General features: G+C 41.3%; 1 protein-coding gene across 6 annotated transcripts in view; it reads left to right on the forward strand.

The window, feature by feature from the left end:
* Positions 1-23670, forward strand: part of OFD1 (OFD1 centriole and centriolar satellite protein) — a 53892-nt gene extending 30222 nt beyond the window's left edge. For 5 of the 6 annotated variants that reach the window (XM_049107870.1, XM_025436780.3, XM_025436787.3 and 2 more), the window contains 14 exons: positions 1658-1777; positions 3825-3898; positions 4998-5089; positions 6136-6325; positions 7465-7595; positions 8141-8252; positions 9712-10317; positions 10813-10936; positions 14421-14521; positions 15735-15839; positions 18786-18943; positions 21850-22002; positions 23169-23236; positions 23520-23670. In XM_049107870.1, coding sequence (XP_048963827.1) covers positions 1658-1777; positions 3825-3898; positions 4998-5089; positions 6136-6325; positions 7465-7595; positions 8141-8252; positions 9712-10317; positions 10813-10936; positions 14421-14521; positions 15735-15839; positions 18786-18943; positions 21850-22002; positions 23169-23236; positions 23520-23562 — 2077 coding nt within the window. In that variant the 3' untranslated portion in view covers positions 23563-23670. The remainder of the gene's footprint in view (positions 1-1657; positions 1778-3824; positions 3899-4997; positions 5090-6135; positions 6326-7464; positions 7596-8140; positions 8253-9711; positions 10318-10812; positions 10937-14420; positions 14522-15734; positions 15840-18785; positions 18944-21849; positions 22003-23168; positions 23237-23519) is intronic. The other variant, XM_025436792.3, reaches the window with a different exon arrangement.
* The last annotated feature ends 885 nt before the right edge of the window (positions 23671-24555 follow it).

Below are 24555 nucleotides of genomic sequence, written 5' to 3' on the forward strand. Positions count from 1 at the left end.
TGCTTATGAAATATTACACGTGAGGATGAGACACAGAATGAGGTGCCATCATTGGGCTACAGTAAGACCAGACACATAATTTGAAGGAGCTAATAATGCTTTAACAAATCCTGTGTTTCTCCTTTACGTTTGGTCATTCAGATCTAATAGTTTTGATGTGCACATAGCAACTGAATTCTAGATACCTAGACCTTCCTCCTTTACTTGTTCTGCTGTCAAAAATAGAAAAAGAAAGAAAAAGGAAAAAGGAAATATGGTGGCTCTGACTTGACTTGTATCGGGTGAAACTATTTCTCCTGGTGTGTGTGTTACTTTTTCTAAGTGCTCACAGATGTATCATCCTTCAAATCTTACCTGGGATTAATACCCCCCTCACCAGTCTATATTTGGTGGAATAAGCTTTCTTTGCCATCTGGGATCTTGACATTCATAGATACTCCAGGAATCTGATTTTAAGAGTTTGTCTCCATCTTTATTAATGTTGTTTTTTCATTTACATAGGCTCTGTTCGTTTGATTTCTCTCTGCCTACCTTACTCTCCTTTTGGCGATACTAAAATGACACATTGATAACGAGAGAAAAAAGAAAAGGAACAAAATTTGGGCAGATTCTTGATATAATCATAATTATATAATCACTTCCCTACCTCGTCGTCCCCTACTTCTCTTGTCTAAGTCTATTAAATGAAATAAATGGATTTAATGCTCCTTTGGTTTAAGATTAGTCAGGAGAGGGAGCTCTAACGCAAAGCCTTTTTTTTTTTAAGATTTTATTTATTCATTAAAAAAAAAAAAGATTTTATTTATTCATGATCTATAGAGAGAGGCAGAGACACAGGCAGAGGGAGAAGCAGGCTCCATGCAGGGAGCCCGATGTGGGACTCGATCCCGGGACTCCAGGATCACACCCTGGGCCAAAGGCAGGCGCTAAACCCCTGAATCACCCAGGGATCCTCTAACACAAAGCCTTTATCCTTTGCTTGGAACAGAGTGTTTGTAGCCCTCCTCACTACCGTTTAGACTAAGTACTTGTGAACCTGATCCTAGGCTCTGGAATTGGTTTTGTGGGTGATTGAAGGTCTCCCCATGAAAAGCACTCCCATTCTTCGGATTTGGAGGTTCTAATGGACTCATCCATCGTTTGCTATTTTGGCACTCTTTTCAACCTTCAATTGATGGATTTTTTAAATGCCGGAAACAAATCTTCTATCTATAATTCTTATGGGCTAGTCAATTAAGTCTCACAGTTAGAAATAATATTCTAGAAGAAACAAGCATTTAAGTACACTAGAGTTTGGTTTGTAGCTTTGTAACTAAAAACCTCACCCTTTTACCCCTAAATTGATTATGACCATTTATCCCCTGTAACCCTTTTTGAGTGTGGATCATCTTCTATAAGCAACCACTTTGGTCTTGATACATTCACACTGCCTTTAGCCAGGTGCCACCAGGTAATTCCATCTGCTTGTTTATGAACTGAGTCAGTTCATAAAATAGATGGAGGACTTCAGGTTCTTACAGTTTATTTCCTGGCAGTGGTAGCCATATTACAGTTTTAGCCTGTGGAACTAAAACACAAGTTATTTTTTCCCCATAAAGTTTCTTACTTCAGATGTCGTGGTTTCCTTATTTGCTTTCTCTATTTTTGCTAATTTCAGGGCTCAAAGGCTACAAGAAGAACAAAATAAAAGCATAACTGATGCACTTAGGAAGCGGGAGCTGAATATAAAGAGCATTGAGGAGAGCTATGACCAGAAGCTCAAGAATGAACTTCTCAAGTAATTGCTTGGCATTTTTAAAGGAATCCTGTGTTAAAATAAGTTGCTAGAAACATGGCAACACTGATGAAGTAGATAAGACAGATAAATGATGGCAAAATTCAATGTTTAAAAAACATATTTTCATTAGTAATCAAGCCTTTCCCTTGATTATTTAAGATGAGTTTAAAAAGATACAGAGAATGGCATCCTCTGCTCATTCTTATTTGTAGCTTCTCTGACACTTACTGAGGGCCTAAGGTTTGCTTCAATTTTTAGGGAACCTTAGCACTTGCTCATTTTGCACGGCTAAGCAGCTGTAAAGTTGGAATTAAAATCACTTTCTGTTCTGTTTTCTCCTCATACTGGCACTAAGATGGGGATAGGCAATAATGTATACATTCGTCTTTTTTTTTAATATTTTATTTATTCATGAGAGACACAGAGAGAGAGAGAGAGAGAGAGAGAGAGAGGGGCAGAGACACAGGCAGAGGGAGAAGCAGGCTCCATGCAGGGACCCCAATGTGGGACTCGATCCGGGGTCTCCAGGACCACGCCCTGAGCCAAAGGCAGGCACTAAACCGCTGAGCCACGCAGGGATCCCTACTTTGGTCTTCTTACCTGGTTAGAGTGTTTATCTATCATGTGCCTCGTATTCCTTCAAGGTTCTGGAAAGCCAAAATCCAGAAAAAAGCCAAATAATCATATGAAGCAAAAAAACAGCATAGGAGAGGAGAATGTGGACAAGTGTGGTCCCTGGGGCTTTCCTATAGCCTGAGTTTTGTGTTCTGGTGAATAATACCTTTGTGCAAATACATTAAGCCCATATGGAAACTTTCCCTCCAGTGCGTGGTATAGCATCTGGCACATAATAAGTGCTCAGTTGATACCAATTGAGTAAATGCATGTGTAGTGAAGAGATGACTCCACTCAGCTCCTCTGATTAAGGTCATTGGTCTCCTTTTTATTGCCTTGCTCATAATTTGTCATTGGAATTCCATTACATAGTACCCGCAAAGGTTTCTGGAGGTTATTGTTTAAAAGAATTCTGTTGGGGATCCCTGGGTGGCGCAGCGGTTTGGCGCCTGCCTTTGGCCCAGGGCGCGATCCTGGAGACCCAGGATCGAATCCCATGTCGGGCTCCCAGTGCATGGAGCCTCCTTCTCCCTCTGCCTGTGTCTCTGCCTCTCTCTCTGTGTGTGTGTGACTATCATAAAAAATAAAATAAAATAAAAGAATTCTGTTAAAAAGGAAAAGCAGCACCTTTTCTTTGTATCAGTTTTGAAATGGATTTTATCTACATATTTTATATCTGCTCCTCTAACATACTAGCAAACACTGAAGTAACTCTAGTTGTTAAACTGTGACAAATGAGAAAAATGTGTGCTTTAACTTTGCATAGCTGTGGATGCAGTGAACTGTTTGGTATCATTTGTCTGGCTTTGGGTGTCCTCAGCCGTTAGCAAGTGTTGAAGTTGGGGGGATATCATAGGAGCACTTCTCTTTCATTTCCTTTCTCTGACCTCTGAACCAGAAAGTTGACTGCTAACAGCTGGTGGAGATGGTGGAAGCCCCTTGAGATGTGCCTTTGGGTACCACTAATTCAGGTCTGATGCTGTTGGCAGTTGGTGCTCTCAATACTGTGCTCAGTCTTGAAGGGCAAAAGTTCTTACCTAAGAAGAGGGGATGTGGGATAGGTGAATTGCAAGTGACTGACTTGGTTATCATCTGGGATTTAGTGTCTGTCACGTTACCTTAATTTACTTCTTGGCATCTGTCGAGACCAAGAGGAATCCCTGCTCTCAGTAACCTCATGACAACAGAGCCCTTCACTTTGTGTGATTGAGTTTTGGGACCGAATTTATAGGATCATAGCAGAGGTTTACGGACGGACCTTTGATGTTGAGAATTCAGATCCCTGGCTTTAGTCTTGAGAGAGCCTGGGGTTTACGTGTCACCGTGGTTGATGCCCTTATGTGCCCCAGGTGTCATAGATAAGCTCACGTGTTGATGGTAGACCATCCAGGATTGTGACAGGGAGCTCATGTTTAGTTCTTCTGATTCGTAGGTATCAACTCGAACTAAAGGACGACTACATCGCCAGAACTAACAGGCTGATTGACGATGAAAGGAAGAATAAAGGTGACTCTGGGGGCAAGCTGTATTTTTCAGCGCCAATGTGTAGGCTGTTGGTTTCCTAGTTGGGCCTGTTCTATATTCTAAAAAAGACACAGCTTACACTATCTTGTTACTACAAAAATGATATGTTGTTTGTTATTTTAATTTTACAAAATAAAAAAATACTGTCTTAACTACATTTTTGTGAACCTTAGTGCTTAACCTTTTGTATATTCCCAAAGGCCAGTAATTTATCAGTAGGATTTTATCCAACTTTATTTCGGTGTATTTTGATAAATGTGATTCTCAAGAAGGTGGCAGCAGCTTACTGTCATCCAGTAAATATTACTCTTAACCATGAGAAACTAAGGAAAATTTTAACTTCTCTGTCCCTGTGATCTAGTTTCTTATTTCCTGTACTTCTAATATATTTTTATTCTTCATGATTTTTTCACTTGACCTGTAACCTGTTATACTCTTGTATACATTAGCCTGAGACTAGGAAAGTTGAATAATTTTTCAATCTTTGAGATATTTTACATTTTAATATATTTCTAGAAACAGACTGATGACAAGAAGTTAAACTTTCAGTGGCAATTTTAAATGGACTCTTGGGAGGACACCAGGGCTAGGTACTTGATACTGACCAGCAAGGTCACTCAGCATGGGGCTGCTCCTTCGCAGCTGTCTCGTGGAGGCTAATGCCTATTTGGGTATCTGTACCATCATATAGTCAGCAAAGTGTTTTTCTGATATATCTACATAGACTTGTGTTAAATGAAGCAAAAATGATAAAATGGTAACTATAAAATTACAACAGACAAATCTCTGTCTTCAAGGAAATTCAGACCTGTTGGCAGGAGGGCCATGCGCTCCTGTAAGTGATGAGGGTGTGTAGCAGGAGGAAGTTTGCCACATATTTGACCATTACAACTAACTTCCCATCACCTGTTGAGTAAAAGGGCTTATTTCTTGCCTGCCTGCTGATATTTTTTTTGACTCTGACATCTGCTCTTTAAATAATGGAATAATAGTCATTAGGCCTGACCTACTGCCATAAATTATGAAATGATTTGTATTCACTAGGAAAACATGATGTTAATTGGTTGGCTCTTTCTTTCAGAAAAAGCTATACATTTGCAAGAGGAGCTCAGTGCTATTAACTCAAAAAAGGAAGAACTTAATCATTCTGTCAATCGTGTCAAAGAGCTCGAGGTAATTGTTAAGCCTATTGTTTTGGAACAGATATTAAACAATGTATGAAAGTTTAGTTTTAGTCGTGCGTCGTTTATCTTCAGTTACTTTCTTGATGTGTTTGGACTGTTGATTCCCTGAGAAGGTAAGGGCTGCTCTTTGTTCATTCACTAGTTCTTCATTTCAATTCTCGTTTCCTAGGGAAGCATAGGAAGAGGATGTCTTTTGGGGCCTACAGTCCTGCCTGAATCCTGTCTCTCTCCCTTTCTGCTTGTGTGCCTTTGGGCAAGTTCTCTGACCTCAGATTCCTTACCTGTAGACTCAGGATGTTGCCTGCATTGCATGGTTGTGCAGGGAATTCAGTAAGCTGATTATGTGCGTGGCACGTGGCTTACACATGCTGCTTCTACCTCAGCCTCCTCTCCTTCCCATCAAAATTTCTGTCATGGTGTCAAGATCTTACAGCTTACACCAAAATGACATGTATTTTTCGTATGCCACTGGTACTTTATTTCTGTTAATTCGTATGTTTGCTATCTGAAGGACAGAGCTGGAACATTAGGTAATTATAATAAATTTTATATACAGAACATGTTTTTGTAGCTGTAAGGACTCACTTGAGAACTTTGTAGGCTTCTATAACCAAACTTGAGCCCTATTGTAGTAAGAAAAGGAAAGCACCCTGCAGCACGTTAGCGATCTCTCACCTTTTTATTTTAAAAAATATATATTTTATATATATATATTATATATTATATATATATCTGCAACCTGTGGTTACTTCGTTGAACACTTAGTTGCGTCCAGAAACGGGGTGATGATTAGAAGCACTGGCTTTGCAGGACAGGGTTGTACACGGTAGCAGGTGGAGGAACTTCACCCTGTCCCCACTCTAGGGCAAAAGATGACTTGTACTGCTGGAGTTCGAGTCTTGCTGGAGAGAACCAGATTTCTGTCAGGGGGCCTTAATTCAAGCATGATGCCCAGCTCAGGGCAGCTAGCTGGCTTTCACTTAAGCAGTGCCGTCAAGTTACTGTCAAATACAAGTTTCTCTGTTTTGATTCCAGCTTGAGTTGGAGTCTGTCAGAGCCCAGTGTTTGGCAATAACAAACCAAAACCACCTGCTGAATGAAAAGGTGAAGGAGATGAGTGATTACTCGCTTCTGAAAGAAGGAAAACTGGAGCTTCAGGCACAAAATAGATTACTCAAACAACAGGTGGAAGACTCCAGAAATGAAAACCTGCGTCTCCTAAACCGTAGGTCATCGTTTTCAGACTCATGGCTTTGTAACTGATAATAACTTAGTTTTCTTTTTTTTTTTAATTTATTTTTTATTTTTATGATAGTCACACACAGAGAGAGAGAGAGGCAGGCTCCATGCACCAGGAGCCCGACGCAGGATTCGATCCTGGGTCTCCGGGATCGTGCTCTGGGCCAAAGGCAGGCGCCAAACCGCTGCGCCACCCAGGGATCCCAATAGCTTAGTTTTCTGCAATTGCTTTGTCCTCTAAGGGAGGCTTCAGTTGGGAAGATTTTATAAAATTAAGCTTCTTGGATTGAATGTTCTTTGCTTTTGCCTGTTACTGCGTAATTAATTGTGCCAGTAAGAAGACAAATTTTGCAACTGTATAAATCTGCACCTCTGGATGGTACCTTGCTGCCCTTGTCCTCTGACCCCTCTGGGCAGGTCAGGTTTGGCCAGTGAGGACACGCTCAGGCGCTTGGAGAAAGGGAAGAGTGAGGTGGAGGTGATTGCGAAGTAATCATCCATCTCCCCCTTGCGAAGTAGCCCTGCTCTGGCCCTGTGCCTCAGCAAAGTGACGTCCCAGTGCCCCAGACCTGCTCACTCTCTCTGCTTCTGGGAATGCCTCCCTTTCTGACCCTCCAGGCCCAAGGACTGATAACAGCCTGGCCCCAGTACTAGCCCAGGGAACTACACCATCCTTTGTGGCTACTCTGTGTAAGTCTCTCTTTATTAAAGGGTCTTCCAATGACCCGAATTGGGGACACCATCTGCTTTGCTCCTGGACTCTTGAGTGCCACTGACAGATGCACAGGTTTGATTGGACCTAGGGGCAGTCATTGGCACGCTTTGAGAGTGTTCCTTCTGTGCCTTCTGTGCATACTAGAAGAGAGATTCGGGTGTTCACATTAATTTGAAGGTTTGAAAGAATTCTTTTATTGGGAGTAGAACTCTGAAGAGTAGTCAAGTTTGCAATTATGTGCATTAAATTCTATGTTCTGAAATTCGAGAGAATTGCTCTTAGTCCATTTAATAAAACTAATTTTAATTATGTGCATTCAAAGGAAGGGAAGAACAATTTAAAGCTTCTTTAGCTGCTTTTGTTAGAGAAAACTTCAGGTTGATAATGACCAGGCCTTTTTACCTTCACAGACATTGCTCAGCCATCTCCTGAGCTGGTGGTTTTTCAGAAAGAACTAAAGAAAGCAGAAAATGCTATTGCACTTGAGCATAAAGAGTTTGAAAACCACAAGCTGGCTTTGCAAAAACAACTGCAAAGTGAAGTGAGTATTGCTCTTGGCTCGTCCAAGTGTTAGGGCAGTGTACTTTGGGGGGGTGTAAATTTGGTGTATGTCACACCAGTATAAATGAGATCTATTTTAACATCATAAATTTCCCCCCTTATGCTAATCACTCCCCCCAATATTCTTTCTCATCTGAGAAAATTCTCAAGTGATCATGTGACATATTCATAATAAAATTAAGAGGAAGGTAAACTCTTCTAACACACAGCTTTCCAAGTCTTGATGGTCCCCATTGTTAAAAGTATCTTTTGATTCTCAGGATTGTTAAGTCACAGGGTGACATTCTCTTTCTGATATCTGCCTCATGTCCTGGAGTAGCTGCTGTTTCAGATGAGCAAAGAAGGAGCTTTTAAACTTGTGTGTTTTGTTGTTGTTTTATAGGGACCCCCTCCAAAGTGGCAGGTGTACAGCTGTTCAGAATTGGTGAAACAGAAAGAGAAAAGCCCAATGAGAGAATTGTTCATTTTGAAGTAAGCTGTGATTTATTTTATACTGATTTCTTTTCCTTCTCTAAATCTTTTCAGATTGAACATTCTGCACAGCTGAAGGCCCAGATACGTGATTATGATGAGTCCGTAAACAGGTTAACCATACAGGTTGCCGATTTAAGATTGCAACTGAAACAAACCCAGACAGGTCAGAGACATTTTAAACCTGTGTGTATGTAAGTGTGTAAAGCTTCTGATGTTTGTGAAGATGTAATGATCATGACTCCATGAATTTTTAGTAATTCTCATAGTAGGAGAAGAGCTATAGAAATATGTGTCACCTTAGAAGGAAAATTTCTATTTCAGGACCACCAACCAGGTCAGCAGCTAAAGTGACTCGCTATCTTTTTCTTTTTAAAAATTTTTTTTAAAAATTCAGTTAACGAACATATAATGTGTTATTGGTTTCAGAAGTAGAGGTCAGTGATTCATCTGTTGCTTATAACACCCAGTGTTCATGCCATCACGTGCCTTCCTTAATGCCCATCACCCAATTGCCCCATCCCCCCACCTCCCTCACCTCCAGCAACCTTCAGTTTGTTTCCTGTGACTAAAAGTCTCTTATGATTTGTCTCCCTCCTGATTTCATTTTGTTTTATTTTTTCCTCTCTTCCCCTATGATCATCTGTGTTTTGTTTTTTTTTAAGTGATTTGCTTTCACAGATGCCCCATGGCTTGGGAGAGCTTCATGTCCCAAATAAGAGAGGTTTGGTAGTAACGCAAGAGTCCCCAAATTCATCCTGAAGCTAGGCCTTCCTGTTTTGTTACCCTGACGCTAAGACCAGTTGACTTGACTCTTCAGTGGTTTTATGTGTTCCGCTGTTCTGCACCTCATACCATGAAGAATAGTTGAATAAGGTAGAACCTTTGGAACATGTGCACTGCACATCGCAAGCCTCTGCTCTCCAGCTGCATCAGGGAGGCATTGTAGGAGAGGCAGTGGGCACAGGTACTGGCTTTGCATCAGGAAATGCCAGCAGCTCTACACCTTGCTCACTGTGCGAGCTTGCCTCGGTCGAGCCTCAGTACCCGCTCTGTACAATGGGTACAGTGAGTATTCTTAGTCCACAGCGTTATTGTGATGGCGCATCCTCATTCCCTTATCTAGAACTCAGGGCAGATGCCGCCATGGCCTGTGAGTTTTGCCACAGCCCTGGAGATTCTGGGGCACCATCCTGCGGTGAAACACATTCATTATTTTGTAATCAAATGCATTAGTATTCATGCTAGGTGGAATAAATAAAGATTGTAAATGGGTTTATATTGGTTCAGGTCAAGCTCTTCAACCAAATCATTGTTTGGGCTTTGCACCAAATAAATTAGGAATATATTTTCAGTTCTCAGAGCTTTCTAGATTTCACTATTATGCATAATGGATTGTGAAATAAAATTGTGTTATAAAAGAAGACATATGAAGCCATAGCTGGTATATATAACTTCTTGATAAATGTTAATAATCACTATCATTACTGCCACTTCAGAAACTAATGTGCAAGTTTGTCCTGAATACTTCCTTTCATTTTTGAGAAATAATGTTCTCCATCGACTTTAACTCTGTTCTCCACCTTTTCTTTTCATTTCTCACATGATCCTATTGTAACCCACAGCCCTAGAGAATGAAGTGTACCGCAACCCAAAGCAGTCTCTCATCGATCGTTCTGTCAGCAGACTACTAAGTGGCAAGACGGTGGTGCCTTGGAATGGTGATCTAAACGGGGATTTCTTGAAAAATCCCCTCAAACAGGAAAGGCTGATGGCAATTATACCAAGGATCACAAGTCTTCCAAATGCAAGCACGGAGAGTAGTTCCCCTGATTCTGACCTTGAGTTTGTAGTCAATACCAAGATGAGGGTGAAAGAGCTAGAACAAGAGGCCGAACGTTTGGAGAAAGCTTTCCAAAATTACCATCGAAGAGTTAGTCAACACCCTGCTAAAAGCCCTTTAACATCCAAGAGCCCGCCATCCCTGCACTTGGTAGGAACGCTCAAAAACATCACTTCAGGTGCCCCCCAAAGACCTCCTTCTGCAGAGGACAAGGTTGTCTCCGAGCAGTGTGCGGTGGGCACACCTGATGAGGACAAGAGCAGTGCCTCAGAAGCTCAGACAGGCAACATGGCCTCCCGGCCACGCCGGAGCATTTCCTCCAGACGCCTCTCCTCTACTCCCCTTCCCAAAGCAAAAAGGAGCCTCGATGATGAAATGTATCTGGAAGGTGAGCTGTTGCGAAGAAGGTTGTGGGATGCTCTGGATTTGGAGGTGTCTGGTCCTTGGGGGCCCCTTAACCGAGTAAGTGTGCAGCCCGGGACGGCAGGAAGGAGCAGGGGCTGAGCCTAGGAAGGCCTGAGTTTCAGCGCTGTGTCCTCCCTCTGAACCTGCCTTTCCTGCTTTACAGTGGCATTGCCCCCACCTTGCAGGGTGCTGTGGAAGGTGGGGGGGTAGTGTCCCATTCTAACCATTTCCTTGGCACGCAGACATGTCCAGAGTGATAGTGGCTTTCCTTTTACTGCTGGTTAGTGACATATGTTTTATTGTTACTATTGTAGTTTCTTTTAGGTATGGGAATGGTTAGTTTTGTAGATCATTTATGCATTGTATTCAACTGTTGACAAGGATAATAGAATTCATTGTCAAAGTAATAGAACTGTTCAGAAACCATGTTGCTGTCTTCTCCTTGCCATTTTTAATAGTCAAGCCTTCTGCCCCTTAGGTCTAGCCCAATCCCATGCTGCTGGCCCCAGTCCTGGTCCCGACGGAACACCCCAGCCTTCACCCACGGAGTCCAGGCACAGCCTTTCCCTCCATCCGCTGCCCAGCTCTCCAGAGCAGGCCAGGTAATCACCTTCAGCTCGGCCTCTGCTGAACTGCACGGGGTCTCAGCCTGGATTTGGGTTTTCTGGTGATACTAAAAGCCATGTGGCAGCATAGAATTTGTAATCAGATTGTAAGATGTATGATCTTTGAAAATCCTCTAAATTACCTGGGGTGGCTGGGAGGAAACATACTTTTTAGCAAATAAGTAATTTTCTACTTGTTTGCTAAACTTGGTGTGTAGAATATACACTATAGTATCAGTAAACATCTTCATATTTCTGAGAATAGACTTGGTTTATGAAGATAAAACAATGGTAAAAAATCTGCAAAAACAAACTCAGTTGAAACTTGAAACAATTTCACATATTGTTAAAAACTCATTTAAAAATGTTTTGGTACTTAAATATAAACAGATAAGGTTTCAGTCTTTTTTGTACTTGAATATAATTTTTTTTGTACTTGAATATAATTGATACACAACATTAGATTAGTTTCAGGTGTACAACGTGGTGATTTGACTCTATACATTATACTGTGCTCACCACAGTTGTAGCTCCCATCTGTCACTATACAATGCTGTTATACTGCCATTGACCGTATTCCCTATGCTATACCTTTTATTCTCATGGTTTATTCATTTCAAAAGTGGAAATCTGTACTCCCCCGCCCCTTCACCCATTTTGCTCATCCCCCCCTTCTCTCTGGCAACCATCACTTTGTTCTTTCTATCTATAGGTCTAATTCTGCTTTTTGTTTATTCATTTGTTGCTTTTTTTCTTAAGATTCTATTTATTTTAGAGACTGCACATGCATGAGTTGGGGGTGGGGGGCAGAGGGAGAGAGAGAAAATCTCAGATTCTGCGGTAAGTGTGGAGCCCAACAGCAGGGCTCAGTCTCACAACTGTGAGATCATGACTTGAGCTGAAATAAGAGTCAGAGACACTTAACTGACTGAGCCATCCAGGCGCCTCTGTTTATTCATTTGTTTTTTAGATTCCACATGTAAGTGAAATTACATGGTATTTGTCTTTCTTGGTTTGATTTATTCCACTTAGCTTGACACACTCTAGGTCCATCCATGTTGTTGCATATGGCAACAATCTCATCCTTTTTTATGGCTGAGTAGTATCCCTTTATGTGTGTATATATCACATTTTCTTTATTCGTCTATTAATAGACACTTGCGTTGCTTCTATATCTTGGCTATTTTAAATAATGCTGCTGTAAACATAAGGGTGCATGTATCATTTCAAATTGATGTTTGCGTTTTCTTGGCATAAATACCCAGTAGTGAAATTACTGGATCATAGAGTAGTTCTATTTTTAATTTTTTGAGGAACCTCCATACTGTCCTCCACAGTGGCTGCACCAGTTTGCATTCCCACCAACACTGCACAAAGGTTCCTTCTCCACATCCTCACCAATACTTGTCAGAATGGCTATAACCAAAAGACAAGAAGTAACAAGTGTCAGGTGGTATCTCATTGTGGCTTTAATTTACATTGCTCTGATGAGTGATGTTGATCTTCTTTTCATGTGTCTATTGGCCATCTGTAGGTCTTCTTTGGAAGAATGTCTATTCAGGTTCTCTGGCCATTTTAATCAGATTATTTGTATTATTAGTATTGAGTTGTAGAAGTTCTTTACATATTTTAGATACTAACCTTTTATGGGATATATCATTTAGAAATATCTTCTCCCATTCAGTAGGTTGCCTTTTCATTTTATGATGGTTTCTTTTTGCTGTGCAAAAGCTTATTTTCTTCTTTTTTTTCCTGTAGTCCTGATAGTTTAATTTTATTTTATTTCTCTTGCCTCAGGAGACATATCTAGGAAAATGTTGCTAGGGCCAATGTCAGAGACATTACCACCTGTGCTCTCCTTTAGGATTTCTTGGGTTCAGGTCTCACATGTAGGTTTTTTAACCCCTTTTGAGTTTATTTTTGTGTATGGTTGAAAGTGGTCTAGTTTGCTTGTAGCTGTCCAGTTTTCCCAAGACCATTTGTTAAAGAGACTGTCTTTTCCCCATTTTATATTCTTGCCTCCTCTGTCATAGATCAATTGACCATATAATCATGGGTTTACTTCTGGGCTCTCTGTTCTATTCCATTGACCTATGTGTCTATTTCTGTGCCAGTACCATACTGTGTTGATAGCTACAGCTTTGTAGTATATCTTGAAATCTGGAATTGTGATCCCTCCAGCTTTGTTCTTCCTCAAGATTGCTTTGGCTGCTCAGGGGTCTTTTGTGGTTCCATATACATTTGTTCTAGTTCTCTGAAAAATGCTGTTGGTATTTTGATCAGGATTGCATTGAATCTGTCAATTGCTTTGGGTAGCAGGGACATTTTAATAGTATTACTTCTTCCAATCCATGAACATGGAATATCTTTCCATCTGTGTCATCTTCAATTTTTTTCATCAGTGTTTTATAGTTTTCAGAGTACAGGTCTTTTAGCTCCTTAGTTAAATGTATTTCTAGGTATTGTTTTTGATGCATTTGTAAATGGAATTGTTTTCTTAATTTCTTTTTCTGCTGCTTCGCTATGTAGAAATGTAGCCAATTTCTGGGTCTGAATTTTCTATCCTGCAACTTCACTAAATCCATTTGTTCTAATTGTTTTTTGGTGGAGTCTTGAGGACTTTTTTGTATAGGATCATGTCATCCGCAGATAGTGACAGTTTACTTCCATTCCAATATGGATGCCTTGTTTTTCTTACCTGATTGCTGTGGCTAGGACTTCCAGTGAATGAAAGTGGCAAGAGTGGACATCCTTGACTTATTGCTGATCCTCAAAGGTCCCAATTTGTTTATCATTGAAATAAATTCAAAATTGGTAGTGGATCCTAGGATATGATTGCTAAAGCAGAGAGGGAGTGGGTATGTTTAGGAGCTAACCAGTGGGTTTCCCACTCTAGGATTCGAGTCACATGTGGGATTCCTATTTATGCCTGATCCTCATGGCAGGAGACTCTGACCCCTTAGTTCCAGGCTCTAGCCTCAGCTTCCCCATGTTGATTCTGTTATACTGTACAGAGTTGTAAACTGCCACATGTGCCTATTATGATCCTAAAGTATGTAATGGTTTTTTATATCACTCTTTGTTGTAATAGAGCCAAGAAGAAAGACTCGTGTGCTAGGTTAGGGCCCCTTAGTGCACATGGGGCTTATAGTATGACATCTTCAGCTGGCATGTGCTGAGGGTGTGCAGAATCTGTTCTTTTCAAAAATGTTTTCTGGTTCTGGAGAAAAGAAACTGCTCCTGGGAACAATGTGGTAATGATGGTAGTACTTATCTCACAGCATGTCGTGGTTATGAGGAATAACTAAGTGCATGGCTTAGAGGGGTACCCACTGCAGTGTAGCTCCTGTATTCTGCGAGCTCAAGAAAAACTATTTTTCAAAAGCATTTTCTTGCATCCCAAAAGGTTTTTATCACCCTGTGCTCTTGGGTTTTACGTTCCCGCAACTTGACATTCTTGAATTTTATTCTTCCGATCCAGTCTTTATCAGAAACAATTGAAGCTTCAGGACAAAACTGAATTTTCAAATCCAGACAAGCCACCTTTTAAGGACAATGAGGAACTTGAATCATCTTTTGAATGTAAGTTCAAATATGAGTACTGGTTTTTATAAGTTCAAAATGTAGAAAGCTTAGTTTTGGTGAAAACGTTCATTGTCATAAGCAAAGTAGTTACAGATTAGGACATTTTTATTTTGTGATAAAACCACAAATACAGATAGATTGCCTCATTTTTATATCACAAAGATTTCCAAGGGTGTGTTCTGAGTTCCATTTATTAAGCATTTCAGGATAGCTCACAATTTCAAAGTTGGAACTAAGTCTATAACTGAATCCTTAACTCAGTTTACCAAGTTTGAGATTGCCTCAGACTTAAAATAAGTGATTTAAAAAAAAATTTCCCCTTTTATGGAACATGAGCATACTGTTATTTTTATTTGTATACTAATTCCATTGACTACCTAAGATTTACAAAACTCATTTTTAAATTAAAGAATAGAGATAAAATAATCCAGGCTTGAGAGCCTAGAAATGGGTGTCCTGGCTGTGGCACTGCCTCAGAGCCTACTGCTTCAGTATCAAATAGAGTTTTAGAGGGGATCATCTCTGCAGTCCTTTCCAGCTTGCAAGTCTTTATATTTGTATATAACCTGTCATTTCATTTCATGAGTTTCATTGCTGAGTGTGAGAGTATAATGGTTTGAACATTTAAATGATAAGGCTTGGGATCCCTGGATGGCGCAGCGGTTTGGCGCCTGCCTTTGGCCCAGGGCGCGATCCTGGAGACCCGGGATCGAATCCCACGTCGGGCTCCCGGTGCATGGGGCCTGCTTCTCCCTCTGCCTGTGTCTCTGCCTCTCTCTCTCTCTGTGACTATCACAAATAAATAAATAAATAAATACCTTAAAAAAAATTAAAAAAAAAATAAATAAATGATAAGGCTTAGTAAACTTTTCAAAATCCTTATGACTAACTTTAAGCTTGTTAAATCATTGATTTCAAATAGAATCCAAATGATTATCAGCAAACCAGGTGAATTATTTCACTCGATTGATTTCCTGTTGGGTAACTAATTAGATTTTGTAGTGAACCTAATTCTTGAAAGAAGTGTGAATACCATTGTCAGGCGGCTCCAATGCAGACTTCTTAAGAGTCCTATAGACAAAGAGCTGGCCCAGTTGGTTTGGCCAGAACTGAAGTGCTTCACCATGAGTTAGCCCTACACTGCACTGCACTCCCTTCTCTTGCCCTTATTCCCGAGGACTCAGGGGATACTTGTTTGTACCTCATGTAGGTGCAGGGAGCACGCCAAAGCAGTTTGAAGTGAATGTCCTCCATCCTGCTGGCGACATGCCTCACATGGATGCTGCCGCAGCCGCTGTATCCTTTCACTATCCAAGTAAGTTTTCCTTTGTTTTAATTAACAAAATATATTAACAAATTAGTAATATTCAATCTTATTTCATTTTCTGTTTGCTTCCTCCATGCCTTAAAAAAGTAGGACAAGGAAAACCTTTCTGTATTTCAATTTTCAGAAAAGCTGATGACATTGGAGGAAAACTGGTCATCAGACTTGCCTTGCTTGGGCCTACCTCGTCTTTCCTCTTAACCTTCTCCGGATGACCCACTTCCCTCCCCAGTGTGGAAGAAAGGTGTAGCGGGGAGATTTGAGCTTTGCTCCAGGGCTCAGCCAACAGCCAGGTCCTTTTCTCCTTGGAACCTAAGTGTTTAAGCTTTAAAGTTGAAAGGAAATGCATCAAGTAAAGTCAGCTATTAGTCCTTTCCAAACATTGGGAGAACATCATCCCTAAAACCTATGCAAAACTTCTTATAAACAGTTTCTTGGCTTAAGGCACGGTTGGGAATGTGAGTAGTCGCTGAAAGAAGCAAGAGACTTTGAGAAGATTGATTTTTGCAGATTCCAGAATAAATCATTCTGGAAAGCAAAGCACTCATTCATTGAGACTTGATCAAGAGCCTTTTCTTTACTGGGCACTTTGCTTGGGGCTGGGCATACAGCAGTGTACCAACCCAGGTCCCTGCTTCATGGAGCTTCTAGTAGGAGAGTCGGGCAGTAGGCAAGCCATCATCGAGGACCTCCAGTGGAGAGATACTGATAGGGACAGTGACAACCAAGAGAGGATCTGATGGACAGCCATTTGGCAGACAAGAGTGAGTAGGGAAGAAAAATAACAGAATAAGGGAAACCAACTGAGCAGACAGCTGTTCTGTTTCTGACATGTAACATAGATTATAATAAATGGCCTTTTAAATTACTGTTAAATAGTATGATTACATTTTGATTATCGGGGGAAGTCTCTTACATCTGCTGTTTAACCTCTTCATCTGGATGCAAAGGAAATGAGAAAGCTTCGGACTTGCTGTCTTTGTGCCAGTGGAAATACTTCTTTTCTTTGCTCTTATGTCCAGGGTGGTTTCAGTTTCAGTACGCCACTAGGCAGCTACAAAGTACACTTCTCAGGGAAGAAGCAGCCTTTTTCTCTTCATCTGTGTAAAGTAGCTTCCAAACAACATTCCTACGCCGAGATTGCTGTTCTGTGTGAGTGTGTGATACATCCAGGAGTAACCCTCCTTCCCCTGGCCGGGAAGAGGCTGTGTCGCTGCCTATAGAAATGGTCAGCCTCCTTTGGGATTTGAATTTCATGACCAGAATTAAGACTATGTTGTTCCTCTTTTATTAGTAAAACGAACTTTTTGCTAGTGACTTAGAACAGGGCACTGCAATGAGTTTTGAAGTCCCTTGGTGAACCTGTGAACTTGTTGTTCATTAGCATTGCTGGGGAAAGTTGAGGTTATAGGCCAGGGCTGGGAAAGAAAAAGTCAGCACAGTCCTCTCTGGGACTGAGATTGGATTCAGTGTGAGAGGCCTGGAGACCTGTGGTGCAAGCTCAGAGAACAAACAATTAAAACCTGGTCCTTGAGCAGAAGGGATAGAAGCAGGGAGACAGATGCATATGGGTTTTGAGAAGGCAGGTACAAAGTACTGTGTGAATATGGTGCTGGAGTGGCCAGTTGTCACTTTAAGAACAAGGAGGACCTTGCAGAGAAGGTGGCATTTAGGTGAGGGCTTGCACCGTAGGTAAGGTTTTGGGAGAAGAAGGGGGCACATCGGGTTAAGGAGATGGTGAAAAAGGCATGGCGCAAGGCTGATGCAGCTGTACTCAGGTAACTGAGCGCGCTGCTCTACAGGTGGAATATTTCAAATGGGAAGCTATGATGATAGAAGAAGGCAGTCTGGAGAGAAAAAGACAAATTGTCAGCCTAAACCACTGTGGATTTGGACTCCCCCAGAGCAGAATATGCAGAGCAGATCCAGGAAGTGACTGGTGCTCACAAAGGTGAAGGTGGGTTGCTTGAAGGCAGAGAAGCCAGTGTCATGGAAAGCTTTGACTAGGTGATTTCAGCTGCCCAGGTAAATGGTGATAGGAACCCTCACTGCAGCAGGTGGAGGACGAAGAACCTGTAAGCCCTGGTGGCCGAGTGGACATAGTATGGAAAAAGCATGATTAAAGGGACAGGAATGAGGAGTTCAGTATAAAGCCAGGGCTGTGAGGGGGGAGGGTGTCTCTGTGTGTTGATGGCAGGAAGATGGCAGGAAACCTGTTAGAAAGCAGGTGTAAGGAAACGGAGAGGTCAGGACTAGAGAAGGAGGTGTGGGAAGTGTTGAGGATCAGCCTGGAGGAAGTGGGTGCAAGCAGCACGCTGGCTAGAGTGGGGAGGGGGGGGTACTGCGTCCTGTCTGGGTCAGGAGAGACTGGGACCCCTGTACGGGAGCAAGGGGAAGAGTCGGGAAAGTGCTGTGCAAGTGAAGAGGGAATAAGGGTTAAGTCTGAGTCCTAAAGCTAAGGGGGAGGGGCAGAGGCAGACCCAGAGGGTGAGAAGCTGAGACTGGGGTGTGTGGGGGAGTTGTCTGGGAGGCCTGAGTGGCTCAGCAGTTGAGTGTTTGCCTTCAGCTCAGGGTCTGATCCCTGGGTTTCGGGATCAAGTCCCACATCGGGCTCCCTGCATGGAGCCTGCTTCCCCCTCTGCCTATGTCTCTGCCTCTCTCTCTCTTTATGTCTCTCATGAATAAATAAATAAAAAATCTTAAAAAAAAGAGTTAATGTCATCGTATTATGAGTGACTTGTCCTCATCTCACCAAAGCAAAAGGCAGGGTGCAGTGCTAGGAGTGGGTTTGGGGGCTCCAAGATGGAGCAACTCAGGAGTCCTCTAAGAACCAAACAATCTTCCTGAGTCTTGGCAAAGGCCCCTGGAAAGTAGTCATGCATTCGTTTGAAAAATCCGATGCTGGAAAAACTACGTGTTCTCTCTCTTTCCCATTAGGCAAAGATCAGAAACAAATGGGAGAACCGAAGGAAGAAGAAAAAATATGGGAAGGGCACATGAGAGAACGCAAGGAGAGAGAAGAAAGAAGGCAGAATGAGTGGCAAGAGGCTTTGGAAAGGGAACGAAAAGAACTAGAAAAACTGGATCAAGAGCGGGTAATGCTAAATACATGCAAACTCTCCACGCTGCTTCTCCCATGGTTTACTTTCAGTAAGTACCTTCCTCTCAGGGACATGAGTCCTTAGTGTGGCCTGAAGTCATAGGAGTGGAAGGTAACTTTGTTGATGGTTTGGTTTTGGTTTTCTTACCATTCAACATTGACTATATTCCCTATGCGGTACTTCAGATCTCTGTAACTTCCTTATTTTATGACTGGAAGTGTATACCTCTTAATCCCCTTTGTCTCTTTCACCCATCCCCCTACCCATCTTCTCCCTAGCAACCACCAGTTCTCTGTATTTGAGTCTGGGTGTTTTGGGGTTGTTGTTTCTTTGTTCATTTGTTTTCTAGATTCCACATGTAAGTGAAATCATATGGTATTTGTCTTTTTCTGACTTATTTAACTTAGAATAATATCCTCTAGGTCCATCCATGTTGTCACAATTGGCAAGATCTCATCCTTTTTATGGCTGAGTAATATTACATTATGTATATATATATATCATGCCTTCTTTATCCATTCATCTGTCTATGGATACTGGAGTTGGTTCCATATCTTGGCTATTGTAAATAATGCTGCAGTAAACCTAGGGGTGCACATATCTTTTCAATTTAGTGGGGTTTTTTTTCCCTTTAAGTAAATACTCAGTAGTGAAATCACTGGATCAGATGGTAATTCTATTTTTAATTTTTTGAGGAACCTCCATCTTGATTTCCACAGTAGCTGCACCCTAGTAGTTTGCATTCCCACCAACAGTGCACAATGGTTCCTTTTTCTCCACATCCTCGCCAACACTTGTTTATTGTCTTTCTGATTTTAGCCATTCTGACAAGTGTCAGGTGATACCTCATTGTAGTTTTGATTTGCATTTCCCTGATGATGAGTGATGAGCATCTCTTCCTTTGGTAGTTGGCTATCTATATGTTGTCTGTGGAGAAATGTCTGTTCAGGTCCTCTGCCCATTTTTAATTGGATTGTTGGGTTTTTTTTTCATGTTGTGTAAGTTTTTTATATTTTTGGATATTAACCCTCATTGGATATATCATTTGCAAATATTTTCTTCCATTCAATACATTGGGGTTTTTTTTTTAAGATTTTATTTATTTATTCATGAGAGACACACACACAGAGAGAGAGAGAGAGGCAGAGACACACAGGCAGAGGGAGAAGTCGGCTCCATCAGGGAGCCCAACTCGGGACTCGATTCTCGGACTCCAGGATCATGCCCTGGGCTGAAGGCAGGCACCAAACCACTGAGCCACCCAGGCATCCCTTTTTTTTTTTGCTGATGGTTTCCTTCACTGTGCTGAAGCTTTTTATCTTGATGTAGTCCCAGTAGTTTTGGGTTTTTTGTTTTGTTTTGTTTTGTTTTTGCTTTTGTTTCCTTTCCTCAGGAGACATATCTAGAAAAATGTTGCTACGGCCAATGTCAGAGAAGTTACTGCCTGTGCTCTCTTCTAAGATTTCTATGTTTCAGGTTGCACATTTAGGTCTTTAATCCATTTTGAGCTTATTTTTAAGAAAGTGGTCAGTTTCATCATTTTGCATGTTACTGTGTCCAGTTGTCCCAGCACCATTTATTGAAGAAACTTTCTTTTCCCTGCTGTATATTCTTGCCTCCTTTGTTGTAGATCAGTTGACCATATAAGCATGGGTTTATTTTTGGACTCCATTCTGTTCCATTGGTCTATGTGTCTATTTTTTGTGCCCGTGCCATACTGTTTTGATAACTACAGCTTTGTAGTATATCTTGAAGTGGCTTGGGATACCTCTGGCTTTGTTCTTCTTTTTTAAGTTTGCTTTGGCTATGTGGGGGTCTTTTGCGGTCTTTTGCGGTTCCATACAAATTTTAGTAGTATAAAGTATTTAGTAGTATTAAATTTAGTATTATTAAAAGCCTAATGTAAGCATCCCCATCTTCTCCTTTGCTTATTAAGAGCACTGAGAAAGGTTGTGTATAAATAACATAGACCTTAGAAGTTCAGCAACAAAGGGGAGCTTTTGCAAGCTCATTTGCAGCATTTTCATCTGGTCCTGGAAATAAGCCATAAAGGAGGTAGGCTTGGCTTTGCTTTAGGTATTCTCTTTTTAAATGGGGTTTAAAGACTTCTAAGAAGAAAGAAAGGAAGGAAGGCAGGGAGGGAGGGAGGGAAGGAAGGAAGGAAGGAAGGAAGGAAGGAAGGAAGGAAGGAAGGAGAAAGGAAGAGAAAAGAAAGAAAGGAAGAGAAAAGAAAAGAAAGAAAAGAAAGAAAAAAGAAAAGAAAGACTTCTAAGGTCAGCTAGCCTGGGACTAGAATAACCCAGGGAAGTGACTGCTGGTCAACAGTGGCCTCCAGGGGCTCCCCTGCCCTCCTCCTTCCTCTGGTTCTCTTCTGGCCTTCCGTGTTCTGATTCTGGTGCCAGGTATGTGTATTACTCTGGCCTCTTCTCACACCCAAGTCTTACTGAAATTCATCTTCCATACGGATGTTCCTTGGACTCCTGGTTAATTTGGTGTAAAGCACAGGACACTTTAGGCAAATTGATCCCTTCCTTCATTGAGATGACCTGTTTTGGGTGCCTGGGTGGCTCAGTGGTTGAACATCTGCCTTTGGCTCAGGTCATGATCCCAGAGTCCCAGGATCGAGTCCTGCATCCAGCTCCCTGCATGGAGCCTGCTTCTCCCTCTGCCTATGTCTCTCTCTCTCTCTCTCTGTCTCTGTGTCTCTCGTGAATAAATAAATAAAATCTTTAAAAAAAAATAGAGAGGACCTGTTTGCCCCCCTTTGGTAGCAGTGACTTCAATAGTTCTTTGGTATGCGGGATGTACTTAAAGGATCAGGACTCTATTACCATGCCTTTTTAAACACTTAAAAGTTTTAATGTATTTGTATATTTCCTTTGTTGGTGTCTATTCCACAGAGGATGATTGAAGAATCATTGAAGATTGAAATGGAAAAAGAGTTAGAATTGAGTGTTGAAGAAATGAAGGAGAAAGCTGTTGGTGATGAAAATCTTTTAGAGAAATACATGAAAATTATTCAGCAGAATCAAGACCAGGAGATGGCAGATAAGGTGCTGACACTGTGGACCAGCCTTCTGTGGAGGGGGGTGCCAAGGGATGTTTTGGTTTGTTTGAAAACTATAGAACCCAAATCTGCCTTCGCCATTGGAGACAAAATGGTAGAAAGCATAGAAAATCCACAGTCCAGGGCAGCCCTGGTGGCTCAGCAGTTTAGTGCCGCCTGCAGCCCAGGGTGTGATCCTGGAGACCCTGGATCGAGTCTCAGGTCAGGCTCCCTGTATGAAGCCTGCTTCTCCCTCTGCCTGTGTCTCTGCCTCTCTCTCTCCCCTCTCTGTGTATTCTCATGAATAAATAAATAAAATCTTTTTAAAAATTTAAAAAAAAAATCCACAGTCCAAATAGAGCCTTGGGTCTTTTTGATAACATTACAGTCGTGACAACAAAATTTCATCACTTTTTGCTTAAGTAAAGATTGAGGAGGTTTTGATTTGTCAAATTTTATAAAAATTGGAATGTCTCATTATTCTAAAAACAAGAAAGAAGGGGTGCCTGGGTGGCTCAGTTGGTTAGGCATCTGCCTTCAGTTCAGGTCATGATCCTGGAGTCCTGGGATTGAGCCCATCATCAGGCTCCTTGCTCGGTGGGGAGCTTGCCTCTCCCTCTCCCTCTGCCTACCACTCTGCTTGTACTCTTTCTCTCTGTCAAATAAATAAATAAAATAGTAAAAAAAAAAAAAAAGAAAGAAAGAAAGAAAAAGAAATATAATGAAAAGTCTGTCCACGAATAATGAATGCATTAGTACTGTCTGAGACCTCAATATTTTACTTAAGTCACAACTGTGGATGTTGAGAATGTATACCAGATAGTTTATTTTGATGTGCTTGCTGAATTTTTTAAAGATTTTATTTATTCATGAGAGACAGAGAAAGAGAGAGAGGTAGAGACAGGCAGAGGGAGAAGCAGGCTCCATGCAGGGAGCCCGACTCAGGACTTGATCCCAGGTCACCGGGATCACACCCCTGGCTGAAGTTGGCACTAAACCACTGAGCCACCTGGGCTGCCCAGCTTGCTGAATTTCATGTTTAAAAGTGACCTCTTTTTTAGACTCTTGAATTGGGTATATATATCTCAAATTAGTTCTTACAGAAATCAGAGTGTTAAATAAAATAGATATATATGTAATTTCAAAGTTTTTTTTTTCCCCTTTTTGTATCAGAGTTCAAAGAAAATTGTCAGAGAAGGCTCAGAAGTGGACACACTGCCATCTAGTGACAAAGATGAAAGGTATGGTTTCCTCAATGTGATGTTCTATGCAAACCTTTATGTTGCTGGTGTGTCAGCCAAGTTCGTTCAGATATTGAAGTCAGCCTGTAAGAAATTAGTGAAACAATCAAAATTAGTTACTTAAAAATGTATTGCATTTTTTAACTTGTGAAATTGCTTCTGAGACCAATTGTAAGCAAGGACAGAAACCCCACAGAGAAAGAATGAGAACATTATGAAGATCCCTGAATAAACTTGACAAGAATTTAATAAATCACAGTTTTTTTTTCTTTCCCTAATTTAGTTTCAGGGGATTTTTTCCTGAAGAACCAGATGACTTTTGGTAACCGTGTTTGCTGTCCAGCATCTTACCCAAATCATGTAACTAAAGTGCTATGAATTCTCTGTAACAAGACGAAGTTCTCAATAAACATCATGTGTGTAATCCCATGCAATTTTGTTTCTCCTAATTTTGTTTGGTACCATAGTATATAAACCAAAAATCATCTAGTCAAGTAACAACTCTTTAGAATTTCTCCTTTTTAGGTTCTGCATGACATTAGAATGAGGTGCTCCCCCCCCCCCATTTTTGTTATAGGTTATATTTGCTCAAAAACTTATTGATCAAGTTCCAGGCTTACATTTTGAAAGTTTCAGCTGTGTTCCTTTCCTCTGCAGTTGGCTACCGGCCCCCCACTGCCGGTCACATAGGAGACCATCTTCCCCAACACTCTCCATCTGATCTATCCCTGAAAATAAGGACACAGGTTTTTCCATTGCAGGTGTTAGAAATAATACAGTATCCCCTCTGGTCTTCACTTTTCACATCTTTTTTTCTTGAGAGTGAACACGACCCCTTCTTAGATGATGGTGGTAAAAAGAAAAGATAACATTTACTGAGCACTTTATGTGTACCAGATACGATTTTAAATCTTCATGTTTTAATTCATTTAATTCTTATCGATACGAAGCACGTGTACCGTGACTCTCCACATTTTATAGATGAGGAAATGCGAGGCACAGAGAGGTGAGTGACTTGATCAGGGTCTCCTAGCCATCAAGTTGCAGAGCCAGGATGGGAGACCAGTGCTGCCTCTAAACTGAGCTGTTCTGGAGCTGCTCCTGTGGAGGACATCCCACAACTTTCAGTGAGTTGCCCATTGGATGTCCATTTCCAGAATGACCTTTAGAAACTACATATTGAAAAAAATAAGATAACTGCACTCTCACACAGCACCCGCAGAACTGTCTTCATCTTTGCACACCTGTACCTCACAAGGCAGCATCTTGTGTGTGGGAGCATCTTGGAAAAGCTTTTATGACACTGCCAGTATAGTCAC

The sequence above is a fragment of the Canis lupus genome, chromosome X, assembly GCF_003254725.2.
Source record: "Canis lupus dingo isolate Sandy chromosome X, ASM325472v2, whole genome shotgun sequence".
NCBI lineage: Eukaryota > Metazoa > Chordata > Mammalia > Carnivora > Canidae > Canis > Canis lupus.